The sequence below is a fragment of the Hippichthys cyanospilos genome, chromosome 8, assembly GCF_059441005.1.
Source record: "Hippichthys cyanospilos isolate Australia breed blue-spotted pipefish chromosome 8, RoL_Hcya_1.0, whole genome shotgun sequence".
NCBI lineage: Eukaryota > Metazoa > Chordata > Actinopteri > Syngnathiformes > Syngnathidae > Hippichthys > Hippichthys cyanospilos.
This window is the reverse complement of record NC_142376.1, coordinates 6,920,787-6,938,177: the sequence shown is the minus strand read 5'-3', so window position 1 is coordinate 6,938,177 and position 17,391 is coordinate 6,920,787. Positions and strand designations below refer to the sequence as shown.

The window sequence follows — 17,391 nt, the reverse complement described above, 5'->3', positions numbered from 1 at the left end:
TACTTCAGTTAAGTCAACACAAAATGGACTCCGTTGATGATTTGCATATTTTTATATATACAGTAAACAATTATCAGGAACATTCATCCCACGTATGTGAGATTCCTCTCCGATGTCAAGTCCAAATTAACTCCCTTGTCCGTATACACTTCGCAATCCAGCACAAAAAATTGGTTCAGAATCTTTCTGCAGATCTGCTCGCAACCACTCGAATGTTCCCGTAGACCTTAGATGGTGGACTTCCTGTTGAAGATAAAGACATAAGTAATTAGCTGTCTACAATCCCCATTTAATTGGAAATAACTTCTACAAAATGATAATACTGCAAGCCTACTCTAATTTTAAGTGTGAAATATAAAACAATGTTAACTTACCTAAAATGAGGTTACATATGGCTGTGCGAGCCATCCTAATGTTTTGAAAGGAGCCCAGTATGTGCACTTTCCTGTGGACACAAAATGCCAGTCAACATCTAGCATCATTTCAACATTTAAAAAAAAAAATGCTCCAGAAATAGTATGATTTCTTTTTTAAACAGCAACTAACGTTTCGGCCAGCACGATGCGAGTTTTTGAGACATTTTCAATGGTGAATTTGGTTTTTCCTCCTTTGCCCGCTATCCTGCCGATGGCTCGGGACAAGTGGTCCCCCTTCAGTGGCTTCACTGCAGAAACAGACCAAAAGGAATTAAAAAATTACACAGATCATCTGAGTCTATTCAGTCAAATGAGCATTGCAAAAGATTATTTTTACCGTCTGTGATGTCAAAGGATTCGAGAAACAGTTCATCCAGTCTGACCAAGGCCAACGCATCCTGGAGTGTCCACAAATGATGATGAAATCATGAATATAGATTAAATCATTATGTGTTGCACCATTTCCAGGTTTGTTCAAATAACTGTTTGCTGTGAGTGTAAAAATGCACACGCGACAACAAACTTACTTCAACCTGGAAGCCCAGAACGAAGGCTTTCACAAAATCTGCTGCTTTGGTGAGTGCAGCGATGTCTTGTGTCTCTTTGCAAGTCTGGACAGTGGGAAAAACAAATTGACAAAATAAATCACAAAATATCTCAGACCAGCCTCACTTGGAAGATTTCTGTTGATTAATCTTTGGAGAAAAACTCAACAACGATTTGGGATTGAAGCAGATGGTTTTGGTGCAAGTTCCAGATTTTAGCCACTCAAAACTTACTTTATGCACAATGAATTTAGAAACTCACTTTAATCTCCACATTTCGCGTTTTGAGGTTGAATCTGACTTGAAGCTGAAGATTTTCCACGATTGGGGTGAAGATCTTCATCCAGTTCTCCTTCAAAGGAGTGTAACGATGAGCTGGAACGGCCACTTTTCGCATCTGATCTGTCCCCTAAAAACACAAACATTTATAGTTATTATGCTACTATATATCTAAGCGTTTTAAACACAATGCGACCCTTAATACCCTTAATTTGTCGAGGGAAATAGGCGGAAACTGTGGCCTCTTGCTTGCGACAGGACCCTCGGTGTCCATGTCAGCTGACTCCAGTTTTCTCTTCTGGCTCTTTTTGGACTTAACTTTTATAAAACTATCATTGTCATCCTGCTTTTTCGCGGTGTCGGTTTCTATTGCGTCACTTGTCGCCGAATCCATGGTGAAATCCGCGTTTAAAAAGTTCAAAAGGGAAGAAAAATGTGGACAAAATAACTAACTCGGAGGGTGATGGCGTCCTCGTGCAACAAGAAAAGACCTAAAAGGTATCATTGATGTCGCCTGAATAAAAGGAAATATATAAACCAACGTTATTTTTTATTAAAACTTTATAGTATGATGCAAATAAATAAACCAAAAGAGAAACAAAGAAGTATTGATTCATCATAAACTGTGTAAATCTTGACCAGCATATTAACTTTTTTCAGGCATATCCGTAAACACCGGTGCTCGTGACGTCATCTATTTGGGGCTTCACTGGCTTCGTTAACAAGTTTTCCCGTAAGGAAGAAGGTCCTGGCGTCATGTGTTTGCATACTTACTAGCTCCATTTACGCACATTTGAATATTATTTGGCGTTTTTCGGGGGCCAAAGATGACGACGCCACTTTCGAAGCCCCAAATCATCGCACACATCCAGAAGAGTTTAAACTACACGGTTTTTGATTGCAAATGGATCCCGTGCAGTTCCAAGTTTGTGTGTCTTGGGAACTTTCCAAGAGGAACTGGAGTCATTCAAATCTACGAAATGCAGCACGGAGAAGCTCAGATCATCAAAGAGGTAAACGTGATAACTGTTTTTATAACATTCGTGAAATACTTGAGATATGGCGATTAGGGGAGGGGGGATAGGGGCAATGTGAATTATTTTTGTTGTTGGTACCTCGTTTCCATAGTAACCGGAAACGTTTCTCAGTGGCATGTTCAAATCCATTGGCAGGCAGAGAAGGGTTAAAATAAAAGCTCACATTGTACGTACCAAGGAGTGAGTTTTCCAAAGGGACAATAAAAATGCATATAAATACATGATGTGTAATTCGAAAAGTTCATTCTTGACATTTTTTCTTCCCCCAACATAGATTAATAACCCACAAATGAGTCGTCAACATTGTGTCTCTATGTCCCAGGTGGAGAAAGCCAAGCCCATAAAGTGCGGCACATTCGGAGCCTCGTCTCTCCGCCAAAGACACTTAGCGACGGGGGACTTTGACGGAAATCTACACATTTGGTAAACCCTTACTTTGTGCAAACGACAGCATTTCATTTTGCTTCCTGCAGTGATTAATTCAGCAATCGTGCAGGAATCTGGAGGAGCCCAATTTACCCGTGTACTCCGTGAAGGCTCACAAGGAGATCGTCAACTGCATCGACGCAGTCGGCGGCCTCGGTATCGGTGACGGCGCGCCTGAGATTGTTACCGGAAGCAGAGATGGTACTACATCACAACTTTTGTAGTGCTAGAACATTTGTTTTACTGCAATTATATTATTATTAAATTAATGTTCACACATGGACAAATTATCGGTACCTCTTTGTTAAACGGAATCAAAAATGTTCTTGACAATATGGTTGATTCAGTCCCAGGATATGAATGGTATTAACAGAGTATGTGTTGCTGCATTACATCCTGAGATAATATGATGATGTATTATGAATATATCTTCTACTTTTGCAGGTACAGTGAAAGTGTGGGACCCTCGACAGCGGGACTCACCTGTAGCCAACATGCAGCCCGTGGAAGGAGATGCCAAGCGGGACTGCTGGACAGTCGCCTTTGGTTCGTTTTTTCTATCGAATTAACTGATAAGATTTTATTTTGAATTCAAGTCAATTACAAAAGACTATTTTTCCCAGTAAGTTTACTCGTGAATTATAGTTGATTATTTAGTATTGTTTAGTGATTACAAAATAATATACAACTATTAGGTTAGGATGAAATGCAAAATTGTTGACAGCACATTAAAAAAGTAACAAAATTCGAACCTCAGATTATTTTTTTCAAAGTTAAGTTAAATGAAAATCTGTCACAATTTTTGCAAATTTTAAAGTATAAAAATTGAATGTACAACTAGGGCTGTATCAATTGAATATTTCTTACAAATGATTTTTCTATTGAATATTCTATCCATTAATCAAAAAAAATCATTCAAGTATATCACAAAATATTTTCCCCCAATAAATTTACTTACCAATTATTGTTTTGTTTTGTTTTTTACTGTTGCTTAGTGATTAAAAAATAACTTATAGAATAGAATGAACTGCTATGTGGAGAAGCACATTAAAAAATAAGTTTATCCTTAGAACTTTTTTAATAATTATAAAGTAAAATAAAAATCTCTCACAATTTTTGTGTATTTTAAACTGAAGAAATTGTTACAAGCACTAGCATTCTTTTCTTTTTTTCTTTTTTTGAATTATTATTCGATATAATATTCTAGCCATTAATCAAATAAAAAAATCAAATATCACAAAAAACATTTCTCTCAATTAGGCTTTATTTGCCCAATTATTGTTGTTTTTCTGGTATAATTTAGTGATTAAAAACTTAACAGTTAAGCAGTATCACTCTAAAGGATTGATTATGTACTTACCAACATTTTCAAAACTCAAATTACTGCTCACGTCATCGCTTTACCAAATTAAAAGCAAATCTTTGCAAACATATTTTGAATAAAGACCAAGGATAATCAGCCTAATTTTGTAAGGAGGCCGAAATTGGAAGATTTGGACAATTTTAAGTAAACCAATTGCTCTAAACGATTACTCGATTATGAAAATCGGCAAAGAATCGATGATCAAGTCAATTGATTAATCGTTTAATTTTGACAGCTCTCTAATAGCAACTAACCTTTCTCTAGATCGCCTTTCAAGACTTGTTTTTTTGCTTTAAAATTTAGTATTTTAAATAATAATTATTTATGTAATATTATGTTGAATTTTTAAAATATTTTTCTTTCCATTGCAAAATTGACTCTAGCAGTGAACCTGTCATTATTCGCCCCAAATCAAGATTGACTTATTTCATACCTGACAAATCATATGTCACTTTAGGCCACGCCTTCAACGATCAGGACCGTTGCGTGTGCGCCGGCTACGACAACGGCGACATCAAACTGTTTGACCTACGCAACATGTCGCTGCGCTGGGAGACCAACATTAAGAACGGGGTGAGGACCACACGTAAAATGAGTGCCAAATAACCTTTGATCACGAGTTAAATCAGTATTTTTTTTTTTTGAGACAATTGTTGGCATTTGTAACACAACTTCAATTTTGACCCATTGGCGTCTCATAATTTTACTGGATTTTTTTAATTGAAAATTGTCACCCACTTGTCGAAGAGGGGAATGTTATTTGAATGTGTTTTTTGGATCAGGATTTCTAAAGGGGATTGCACATAAAAAGATTCTTCAAAAGGGTCAGTTGTCCCCACTAAAGGCTCAGTTCCTCCAGAACACTTCATCCGATTTCAGAATTCTTCCTGCTTTGTACTTATTTCAAAGAGGCCTATCCAAAAACACTTTGCGTTTTGACAACTTTTCATTTTTTAATAATCCTGTCACATTAATAGTGTTAACCGCTACTAAATATTTACTGTTGACTTTTGACAGCAAATTGCTGTAGCTTCACCTGATGACTAGCAGCTAAAATCTAGCTAATGCTATTAAATGAACATTAAGTGAATGGGTGTTTTTTTTTTCTTTTTCTTATGAGTGGGAAATTTCAAAGTGTCCGTATTAGGGTTGCACAATTAATCGAATTTTAATTGCGAACACGATATTGGCTGCCACGATTAATGAAGCTGATGCTCGGCGATATTAACATTTAAAAAGCCGTCTACCTAACATGTAAAATCAAGCACTTTGTCATCCAACCAACAGGGGGAAATGTTTCCCGCATGTTTGCATGACAAAAGCTTCTGCTCTTCTCACCCTAATATATTATTTACCAGTGTGAGATGGTGTTGAGTTTCTCACTTCTCTTTGGAAGCCCATGGCCAGACAACTAATGTGTAGTGTTTTCCCGATGGGGCTGATTTGATAGGAGGAACGGTTGTGTGACACGTCTTTTGCTTTGTTGGCAGCTCCAGTTCATTTCTAAGTCAGTAAAATGCACTCATTCATTGACTGCGCCACTGACTTTCATTACTAATCGCTACAACGTCAGCTTTGTTGTGGTTTTGTCGTGACTGCCGGCTTTAGAATGATGTCATGAGGGGGGTGCGGCAGCCACACCGCGATAGGTGCAGCTCCATTCAACGAGACGTTTCACTTCCTGGTTAGAAAAGTCTGGATCAAAACAAGTAAAAACTTAAGGCCTTAAATCTCCAATTGTAAGATTTCATCATTTATATGCATAAATTCAACCGTGTAAAGCATATGATAATCGACTGGGTGTTAGTTTTCCTTACATTCCACCTTTGTCCACCAGGTGTGCAGCGTGGAATTCGATAGGAAGGACATCAACATGAACAAGATGGTGGCCACCTCGCTGGAGGGAAAATTCCACGTGTTCGATATGAGGACTCAGCACCCCACCAAGGGTTTCGCCTCCATTTCCGAAAAGGTAGTGCGAGCTGATGCGGTTTTGGCTCCACGGTGTGGAAAATGTTTTTTTTGCTACTTTTGTAAGCTTTCAGGTGGTAGTGTGATGAGCGTTTTCACAGCTGTGTTTGTCATGCTCTGCGGTTTGGTGCTAGTGTGATTGACAGTAGGTGATTCCTGCGAGTGTTAAATGTTGGCTTTGAAATACCTCCGTAGACATCTGCTGGCGGTAAACTTATTTTCTTTCAGACGGTTCGAAATGCAAGCACTGACAATTTAACATGTAAAAACAGTTGCCACATTTGCAATTCAGGAAATGCTTTAACTATTTATAGAGCACTAAAAGTCTATTCAAAAATTGTTAGAAATAAACATTGGTCCCTAAATGTTATTTATTTACATTTATTTTAATTATTGGCTTATTTATTCCCCTCCAAATTTTACTTTGTCTATTCTCGATTTTAAAAAATATTTTTGCTTGGGATTTTTTTTCTAAATTTAATTTTGATTGATTTGTTGACACATTTTTACCAGTTGGATTGCTTATTTTTGTTTATTTAATACCCATTTTGAATTGATTCATTAATCCATTTGCTCTGGATTATTTAATTAATAATTGAAAAGATCTCTATCCCTGTTTTTGGGGATGATCGTGTTTGTCATTTGGTAAAACATTATAAACAATTTGCTCAACTGTTTTGCTGTGAACCATGTTTCTCACTATTTTTAAATGATGTAATTTTATAAAGCATTTGTCAGGCAGATTTACCTTTGATAGCCTTGTTACATTCAAAGTGATCTTGCCAAGCAATTTGCAGGTATTTTTAATGTATTTTTAAAATTAATTTTAGTATCATGATTATTTTTTATAGGCTCATAAATCCACCATCTGGCAGGTGAGACATTTACCTCAGAACCGAGAAATCTTTCTGACAGCTGGTGGCTCAGGCAGCCTTCATCTGTGGAAATAGTGAGTCAGAATTTCTAATGTATTCATCTCAGGCACTTTCCTCTCAAGCGTGTTCTTTCACATTACACAAGTTATGCTTTTTAATAGGGATTTTTTTTTTTTTTTCCTCTTCGCTAGCGAATACCCCGCCCAGCGCAGCAAGAAGGACTCGGACGGCTCCAGTGTAGGCGTGGCCGGTTCGGTCAGCCTGCTGCAGAACGTCACGCTTTCCACGCAGCCCGTGGCCAGCCTGGACTGGAGCCCCGACAAGTTGGGGCTGTGCGTGTGCGCCGGCTTCGACCAGACGGTGCGCGTGCTCATCGTCACCAAACTCAACACTGTGTGAAAACGAAGCAAAAGCTGGCGTGTTTCACTTGGAAATTGTAGGCCAAACTGGACCTTTTTGGAGCGGGAAGTGGCTTTTTACATGTAGAATATCAACAACAACGATGCCTTTAATACTGGAAGGTTTTCTAATAAGAATGTTAAAAAAAAAAAAAAACCATGGTGTGTTTGATTATATATTTATATAATCCATTACATTTTGTGTTCTACAATTAAATAAACCTGAAAGGGGGCTCTGTTTTCTTCCAAGGTAATTGGCACTCCCTCCCTATCAGTTTTATGATTGCTTATACATGGGTGGCAGATATTTAAGCAACCTAATAACTTTACCCTAGGAAAGTTTGAAACGCCTTGCATACTAACAAATAGCATCTGTCACCAGGCTGTAACATTTAAGTAGTAGATATTTGATCGCAAATGGTGCAGCAACACAAATTACAATTTGCAAGTCTCATTGGCACATATTCTTTATCCTCAGCGAGGAAAAAAAAATTCAATACTGAATATAACTGAGTAAATAAGCTCTTTGTGCCTGTATGTCTGTATTACTTGCTCCTTATTGGCCAGAGGAATTGCAATACAGTAGAGACCAAGAATGGATTAATGGCATTTCCATTTTTTTTTTATACAGTACTTGGAATTGGAAAAAAAATAAATGCAAATACTCTAAATGCGCATTTACACCTAGATGTGGTAAGGACTGCAGCATGAACCTGTCAAAAATAAAAAAATGTATGCGTTGTCAATCTATTCCTCACTGTCGTGTATTTTGCATGCTTTTTTATTTATGAGAAATAACACATGCATGACGATTTCCATACAAGGTTATACAATGAAGCACAAAGTGATTCACTTAGAACAATAACAAAAGTACAGCTTGAAAGTCCAACCCTTTTGTTCCTTTTGAAGGAAAGGTTTCCTTTGAAATGAAGGAGGTGAAAGGTCAATGCTGGCATTTTGATCTTTTCTTGATGCCCTTTGCTTCATTTGTGCCCCCTGTTAGGCGCTCATGCTGTCACACCCCTCACTCAATATCGATACAGAACAAATGAAGTGAGGCTGAAGGTGTCATAAAACGCAAACGCTAAATTTGAAGCGTAAATGAACACAAAGACTGTGGAAACGTTTAAAGTTTAATTGGGCACACGGTGAACTACACTACTGCGCTCTCATTCTCCACCGGTGAGGTACTGCCATCTTGTGGAGATAATAAGGACACCACCATGGGGTCGTTTTGAAACAAATTCAGGCAAATACATTTTTTTCGACAGCTTTGGAATTAAAGTTGTCATGATTTGTCATGAAATGTGTAATGTTTTTTTTAAATAACGAATAAACAAAAACCAAAGCAAAACGATCAACAGTGTAAACATTGAAAGCAATTACATCCGTTCGCCTTGCGTCACATCCGGGTTACGCATCGTGGTTAAAAGCTAACGTTAGCATCTGGAAAAAAAAAGGTAAACCTCCACCAGTTTTATGTGTTGTGGGTTTTAGATACACCTATTTGATTTAATATTTTCACCTTCGTAGCACAAGTGGCAGTTTTTCGTTATATTACACGTGACTGCTTTGCTTTTCTCGATACATTGTCTAAGCGACTAAACGCTGCTCGCCCTACAAAGCATGTAATTTTATACAGCTAAATAAACACTAGCTGTTGACATTCTATTAATAAATATATTAATTATTGCCCAGAAACATGGCGGCGGACGGTGAACCGGGCGATTATCCTTACGAGATAGACGAGCAACTCAAAGGTTTCGAATCATCGGTGTCAACCGTCAAGAACATGTTGGACACGCTCATGTCGTTGCCCAGAAATGAGCTGGAGCAAAAGGTACGCACATTTTCTTTATACTCTATCATGTAATGCCTGCTGATGTGGGAATACAATTTTTTTTTTTTTTTTCTACAGCTGGATCCTCTGGATCAGGCCAAACTGGATCTGATGTCTGCCTACACGCTCAATTCTTTATTCTGGAGTAAGTGAATATCATAAAAAGTTTGTTTGTATTTAAACAAGAAGGAAACACAAATTTAAATTTCCACAACAAGACCCGTTAAACACATTATTTTTACATGGTTGTAAACATCTTTTACAGTGTATTTGGTAACGCAAGGCGTCAATCCGAGAGAACATGGCATCAAGCAAGAATTGGTATGTTCACCTTTTGTCTCTTTGCAATTTTGCTACTTTATTGACTGTCTGTTTATGTGTGGGTCAAAATATTAATTCATCATTGCATTGTAATGCTACTGTTTGCAATTCAATATCAATTCAGCAAAACTTATCAATCGATTCACCTCATGGCCAGTGGACGGCAAAAGCACATTTGACGTTTAGGTAATTTTGGGTTACCCAGTAAAATTGCTTACATACTGCCGCCGAGCTCTGGGAAACCAGCGGTGTCGTAAGATGCTACAGAGACTCATCCTGTGATACTCAATACCAACACGAAAACGCATGCTGGAAGTCCTGAAGATATACGCGGAGTTGAAGACGGCGAATTTGGACTTGTTGGACTTCCAGAATGGCTGTAACCTTTGTAACATTTTTCATTTCACTGGGAGTAAGTAATCATTATCCATTAAGGACGTTTTATTATGTAATTTGCTTTTGCACTTCATATGCATAAATAAGTTATAATTGTTAGCTTTTTACCAAATTAATATCGGAGCACCTAATTTGATACATTTGATACATTTTGAACAATGCCCACCCTAGTCTTTTTGTGTGCCCATCAGGAGCGAATAAGGACATACATGAGTAGAGTGAAAGACATCACGGACAAGAAGAAGGCAGCTCGTCTGGATAAAGGCGCCGCCCGGCGTTTCTTGAGGGGAGCCCTCTTTGACCCGCAGGAAAAAGCGTCCAAGAAAAAAGTGGCGGCGACTAGCAAAACCTCGGATGTGAAGCCAGCCAAGCGACCAAAGAAAAGCTGATGATGACGTTTTGGAATGTTGAAATGCAAAAAGTTCTGATAGAGATTCTGTGAATCCTTTTAGTATTTCAGTATTTGATGTTTTGTTTTTTCTTGCTTTTGAATTCTGTGTTGCTTCAAGACTGACACTTGAAATAAACATTTGCGTGTTTTTATTTTTCTGTTTTACAAATGATCCTTTTTTTAATTAAAGTTCAGTCATCTAGAATATTTCCTCTTATCTCATGTTCAAAGGCATGGACTTCGGTATCAAAGGTAAATATTTCATTTTTCCTTTATATAATTTTTATCATGACATTTAATTATATACATTTATTATTTATCTCTTACTATACTATTTTGTTACTCATTTTTAATAGGTTTATAAAATTTTGATATTTTTACCTGGGGTTTTGCACGCATTAGCAAATTACCATAAATACAGTATATATATATATATATATATATATATATATATATATATATATATATATATATATATATATATATATATATTTTGATGTATTTTTGAGCGGTTCTTGTGTTGTTTGTAAATCAAGCAGAACATTGCTCCCTGAAAGTTGCCTTTATGGTAACAATTAGAAGAGCCCTGGAGGGGTGTCAAAAACTTGTGATTAGAAAATAGCCCAATACAGTTTGGCCATAATGAGACTTCCTTTTATAATAACCTCTGTCACTTTTGATAAAGACACATGCATGTTGTTTCCTTGGTGTAATTCACTTTTGCAGAGCCCAGATCTTTATCTTAATGCGCCTGCCACTCTTGTGGGTCTTTCTAATCAAGGCCGGCAAAGAACGCGGCGGCGGTGGCGGCTTTTCAGTCTAGGGAATTTGTATTTCATTCTTTTCATCTTTCCTAAACATCCCTACGGCAACTTTGTCTAGAAATGACGCCAGCGTAGCCCTCATTCCTTGTGATATTTTTTTCCAAGCTTTTGTTGTTCCCCATGCCGCTCAAAGATGTCAAATTTTGGTGTGTGGCCTTGGTGGGAAATTCTATTCTGTTTGTTTTCTTTATTTGAATGATGGTTCTCTGTTAGCATTCAGGGAGTCAGTTTTAGTGAGTAAATGCTAATGTTAATTGCATGGAGCTGCATGTAAGGAGTTAGCATGTCTACCCCACGGTTCTAAAGAACTGGTCTTGAATTTAAAAAAAAAAAAAAAAAAAAATATATATATATATATATATATATATATATATATATATATATATATATATATATATATATATATATATATATATATTTTTTTTTTTTCCCTCATACTAAGTTAACCCAGATGAAAAAAGTATTTTAATTAATTTTATAAAAAGAAAAATACTTAAAAACAAAAGGGATCAAAAGCAAAAAAAGGTAAAACTACTGAACGGATTTTACTTACTGCGGATATTTTTGGGAACGTAACGGCAATTTTCAAGTTTTTAGCTAAATGAGGGTCAAAAAATGGTTGGTACTAAATGAATTAGGAACTAAATTAATCATTCACTTTAACTAATTACCAAATACCAAAGAAATTATTTTCTTCAGGTGCTTAAGTACTAAAGTAATCACATTCTTTTGGTACTAAAGTATGAAACTACTAAAGCAATTGATTTCTCTAGTTGTTAATTACCTAAGTCATTAATTACTTTGGGGCCAATTTTCTTAGGTAATTGATTACTTTGGCATTTGAATGCATATGTTCAAAAATCAATAAGTATTTTATTACATTTTGTAAATAAATCCTTGGGATTGAATGTCTGGACTTTTTAAAACTGCAAAAATATTAGCTAATGGCTAACACTAGCTACTTATATATTTGGGTGTGAGTGTGTAAATTAATGTGTGTGTGTATGTGTGAATCTCTGCATGTGCAAGAATAAAATAAGTGATTTGAAGGATAAGCATGGTAAATTCTTTTTAGTTTGTTTTAGTTATCATTATCTGCAAGAATTTTGCGAGTAGGTGAGTTTGTGAATGAATAATTGGGTTTATTGTATAATGGCGGTCCATGCAGGCAAGATGAGGAAAACCGGGCCTTCCACCTTTTTTGAAATTGTGGACTTCTCAGGCGTGAAACTAGCAGACTAGGCGTCAAAGCATACACCAGAAAGCGCATGTGTCCAAACCCAGCTGTTGCCCGGAATGCTCGGAAGACGCCGAGTGGAGGTGTGGAATGGATTTGATCTGCCGCGGTCGTCCTCGGGACGGCGTTGTCTTCGAGGTCTGCGCATGCACCGGGGCGGATGAGGGTGCAGCTGTTTGGACATAAATTTTGCAGAGGAATGCCTCAAGTTGGAGGCGAAAATGAGCGTGACCGCAGATGACAAATGGCCGCCCCGGGGGGGCTGTTTGTGTGTGTGAAAAGACATATCCAAGAGAAAAGATGAACATACTAGGTCCAAGTGCTTTATTTATTTATTTATCTGTTTATTTATTTAACCCGTTCAGTCCCAGGCTATTTTAGACCCTCCTCAAGCCTAACATAGATAAAAAAAAAATGTTACCAGGATTCTGCAAAGCAAGTTTATGAGCAAATCATTTGAATTAGGTGTGTTGGTTGAAAGAAAACCAAAAAAAAAAAAAAAAAGGCAGGATTGTGGCTCTCAAGGACCGGACTTGGCCATACTTGTTTTAGAAGAAGGAAAAATGTCAAGAAAAATAGTGAGGTAAACCTGCAATAGTCATGAATGAAAATTCTGGTAGGTGAGGTTTAGCCTTCTTTTAATAAATACAATTTTATAATGAAATATATAGTATATATATAATTAGTTTTGTCACACATTTTTTTTAAACTTCTTAATTGCAAGGTTTTCCATAACCACAATTAAAGGGGCAATATGTAAGATTTAGACCGTTTTTTAAATTAAAAAGGAATAAATTATAAATTGTAAAATCTTGCTAATAAATGTGTTCTTAACATCCAACTGTATCTTTTAAATGTCTGTTCTAGCTATGGACAGCCGGAGGAGGAGTGTATAGTGCACATGCGAAAAGTTTTATATATATAATTTTATATAATTCTCTATCTATCTATCTATCTATCTATCTATCTATCTATCTATCTATCTATCTATCTATCTATCTATCTATCTATCTATCTATCTATCTATCTATCTATCTATCTATCTATCTATCTCTATATCTATATCTATCTCTATCTCTATCTCTATCTCTATCTCTATATAGCCGAAATTCGGACCCAGTTCTTTAGAGCTGTGGGCTAGAAATGCTAACTACTTACATGCAGCTACATGCGATTAACATTAGCATTTACTCACAAAAATTGACTCCCTGAATGCAAACAGAGAGAATATATATATATATATATATATATATATATATATATATATATATGTATATATATATATATATATATATATATATATATATATATATATATATATATATATATATATATATATATATATACACTGTATATATAAAATGTATATATATATATATATATATATATATATATATATATATATATATATATATATATATATATATATATATAAAATTTTTCGCATGTGCCAATGGGAGCTTTAGGGGCATGGTAAATGTAGCCATTAGCTAATATTTTTGCATTTTCAAACAGTCCAGACATTCAATCCCAAGGACTTATTTACAAAATGTAACAAAATACTTATTGATTTTTGAACATGTGCATTTAAATGCCAAAGTAATCAATTACTTAAGAAATTTGGTCCCGAAGTAATTAATTACTTTAGGTAATTAACTCAAGAAATCAATTGCTTTAGTAGTTTCATACTTTAGTACCAAAAGAATGCTATTACTTTAGTACTTAAGCGCCTGAAGAAAATAATTGTAAATAAATGTAGTTTCAAAGACTCAGTATAGGCCCATCAGCACCACAACCGCGGCGGTCACTTGAGTAGGGTGTTTAGCTCTGAAATGGTAAGCCAAAGATGTAGCACAGGTAATACGGTATTTGGACTTGGCTTTTGCAATGTGCAATTTTTCCATGATTCACTACCACTGTGAATTTTTCAAACACGCTGCCGTGCTGCTACCGGTTGCATTATAAGTCCCTTTAGCAAACACACAAGTTTCCTCGAATAAAATAAAAGAAAACAAGAGGTTTATTGCGCATCACTAAGCCCTCTCATCCCAGCTTCGCCGTCCTCCTTCCAGGCAGCCCACAGACGTAGATGATGCGGGAGGTAGCTAACGGCAGTGCCGGGTACCGTAAAGCCTCGGTGGGCCTGGGCTTTTACGAGCATGCTGTGAATGATGGCGCCCGAGAGAGTAAAAAGACCATTCTTATCCTCCACAATATACAATATGGTGGAACATCCTCGTATTATTTATGATTTACTGTCTGCGCAGTGGTTTTTACATTAGCGGCGTATTGACAACACATTTCAGTGGTATACAAGCCACATTTCCAGTCTGTCTGTTGGTGCTTCTTTCTAAGAAAATGCACTCGCTTTGCTTCAAAAATAATCAGGATCTGGCAGTCCAAGGGAAGAAACGTGCAGGAATTTGGCAAGGCTTTCTAAGCAACGTTGGAAGATATCTGCCAGGAAAGCACATCAGTTCAGCGGATAAGAACCTGATGTTAAATTCAGCTTTTCCCCCTCCACCATTGTCCAACTTAAAAAGGCAAAATACCCTAATTCTAGTGATTTTATGTACATAAAAAAACTACATATATAATATAATATGATATGATATGATATGATATGATATGATATAATATAATATAATATAATATAATATAATATAATATAATATAATATAATATAATATAATATAATATAATATAATATAATATAATACAAATTAAACGACAAACAAAATTAAGAAAAGAACATTTAATTCAAAATTAATAAAATTTTTAGTTTAGCTTTTTTCTCTCACCACTTTTCAATCTATAAGGCAAAACCCCCTAATTGTAGTGTTTTATGTACATAAAAAAATACAAATATAATATAACTTAATACAAATTAAACGACAAACAAAATTAAGAAAAGAACATTTAATTCGAAATTAAGAAAATTCTTAGTTTAGCTTTTTTCTCTCACCACTTTCCAATTTATAAGGAAAAACCCCTAATTGTAGTGTTTTTATGTAAAAAAAAAAAAAGTAAAATATACATCATAATAATAACACAAATTAATATTGAATAAAATGAAGAACAAACATCAAATTTGTACTAAGGAAATTCTTATTTTTCAGCCCCCCACCACTATTTAACTTAAAAAGGCAACATTCCTTAATTCTAGGTTTTTGAAAAGAAAAAAAGAAAATATAATAATAATAATAATAATAATAATGATAATAATAATAATAATAATAATAATAATAATTATTATTATTATTATTATTATTATTATTATTATTATTATTATTATTATTATTATTATTATTATTAATACACATTAAAAATGAAAACAAATGAAGAAAAACGTCAAACTTAAAATTAAGGGAATTATTGGTTTTGGTTAGTTCTTTGTATTGATTGATAACAAATAATTGGGCAAAAATAGAAACATACAATTTATATTCTGTACTATTCTATTTATTGGTAATATTTATTTAAAATGCACAAATCTGAGCAGTGGTCCCAATTTTATTGTATACCTGCTGTGCAATTCAATTCATTTCAATTCAATTCAATTCAATTCAACGCAATTCAATTCAATTCACTCTACTGTTCATTTAGAAATTCATTTCTGTATACATTTGTTATTTGTCATGTATAATTGCATTTTATGCACTGTCTTGCGAAGATGGGTGTACTGTTTTACTGTAAATACTATCGTTAAAAACTGATAATAACATCAGCGTTCATCTTGACTTGTAGTCCTGCAGTTGACCCAAACAGCCTTTAGAGGGCAGTCCAACACAGCTGACCACTTACTGCTGAGTTTTGATTGACACACTTGAGGTCTGCAGTTGGGAGTTGGACTGCATTCCCTTTCCTGACAGCGGGGAAGAACAACACTTTCCACGACGTGCGCGTTGTGTCATGTTTGCGGACGCTTCCTGTCGCATTGCGGAGGCCTGACGGATGATGGATGTCCACTTTTTTTCCCCTCCAGTATGGAGTTACGGAGAAGAAGCAAAAGCACTTTTTATGACTTTTATGTGAGAGGACTGCTCTGTCCTATGAGGTCACAATGTAGCAAAAAGGCCGCACTTCAAAGGCGGCCATTATGGACTTCGACGGCGGCTACCGCAAAAAGACGATGGCCTCCAGAGTTTAAAGAAACATCATTCATCAATCTGCCAGCCACTGCAGGTGTGACCCAGTTCTCACTGACTGGTCCATCTAACCACACTTTGGAAGGCCCTAGGTCAGCATAAGTATACAATCTGAGGACACTCTCAGGCGGGCAAATGTCCAAGATGGCCTGTGCACCCTGCTCTTGAGCACTCCCCCCAAAAAAAGAACTGAAAAAAAAAACAGACTACTGCATCTTAATGGAAATTTTAAAAAAAACAACTACAGAGTATGGAAGGGCAGAGGTCAGTATTTGCCTCTGTTCTGTGGACACAATCTAAGCAGGTCTGGACTTAGTGTCGTGTGGGTCATGAAAGTCAGACTCAAGGCGACTCCTCAGTGAGCAAAAATCCAAATGGGCTTTGGCACTTTGTTCTTGAGCTGGGATCAATAGCTGAAAATGAAAAAAAGTACTGGAGTTTATATCAAACTTATTTTAGCTCACGAGACATATGGAGGAAAATCTATTCTCAAGTGGGTCGGACTGGTAAAATCACGCTATTTAGCTTAAGAAAAAGTTAGTGTCTCTTCTAAGTAGAATTTTGCTATGTGCGACGGCCTGGTCCCATTTCCCAGCAAATGGTGTTGCTCAACTGTAAATACCTTGTTGTAAAATATATATAAAGAAATAAAGATAAATAAAATTAGAAAACACTTTTTTTTTTGGATCCACAACATATATCTCAAAATATGATTTTCCCTTAAGTAGCATGAAATTAATGCTTGCCATAAAATATCTCTTTTGTATCGAACTAATAAGAATTAAACTAAAAATAAGATCTAATTTATTGAAAACAAATACCGTAAATAAATTTAGTCTATATAAATAATATATAAGTCTATGTGTCTATATATAGTCTATCTATATGTGTGTGTGTGTGTATATATTTATATATATATATATA

The 17,391-nt window shown here is 35.7% G+C and overlaps 3 protein-coding genes across 3 annotated transcripts; 2 read left to right on the top strand and 1 right to left on the bottom strand.

Annotated features, from left to right (window-relative positions):
• Positions 1 to 33: 33 nt before the first annotated feature.
• Positions 34 to 1,745, bottom strand: pno1 (partner of NOB1 homolog). Its single transcript, XM_088421608.1, has 7 exons — positions 1,446 to 1,745; positions 1,224 to 1,370; positions 944 to 1,027; positions 754 to 814; positions 547 to 664; positions 375 to 445; positions 34 to 243 (listed from the first exon to the last, which is right to left on the bottom strand). Exons 1-7 carry the CDS (start codon positions 1,632 to 1,634, stop codon positions 176 to 178), a joined length of 738 nt encoding a protein of 245 aa, XP_088277734.1. The 5' UTR covers positions 1,635 to 1,745; the 3' UTR covers positions 34 to 175.
• Positions 1,746 to 1,949: 204 nt separating this feature from the next.
• dnaaf10 (dynein axonemal assembly factor 10) lies at positions 1,950 to 8,060 on the top strand. Its single transcript, XM_088421485.1, has 8 exons — positions 1,950 to 2,253; positions 2,600 to 2,700; positions 2,774 to 2,904; positions 3,148 to 3,249; positions 4,524 to 4,639; positions 5,904 to 6,038; positions 6,889 to 6,986; positions 7,104 to 8,060. The coding sequence occupies exons 1-8, from the start codon at positions 2,068 to 2,070 to the stop codon at positions 7,309 to 7,311; spliced, it is 1,077 nt and encodes a 358-aa protein (XP_088277611.1). The 5' UTR covers positions 1,950 to 2,067; the 3' UTR covers positions 7,312 to 8,060.
• A 635-nt stretch (positions 8,061 to 8,695) lies between these two features.
• On the top strand, positions 8,696 to 10,408 carry c1d (C1D nuclear receptor corepressor). The gene is made up of 5 exons (XM_088421683.1): positions 8,696 to 8,770; positions 9,009 to 9,150; positions 9,229 to 9,295; positions 9,416 to 9,471; positions 10,059 to 10,408. The coding sequence occupies exons 2-5, from the start codon at positions 9,013 to 9,015 to the stop codon at positions 10,254 to 10,256; spliced, it is 459 nt and encodes a 152-aa protein (XP_088277809.1). The 5' UTR covers positions 8,696 to 8,770; positions 9,009 to 9,012; the 3' UTR covers positions 10,257 to 10,408.
• The last annotated feature ends 6,983 nt before the right edge of the window (positions 10,409 to 17,391 follow it).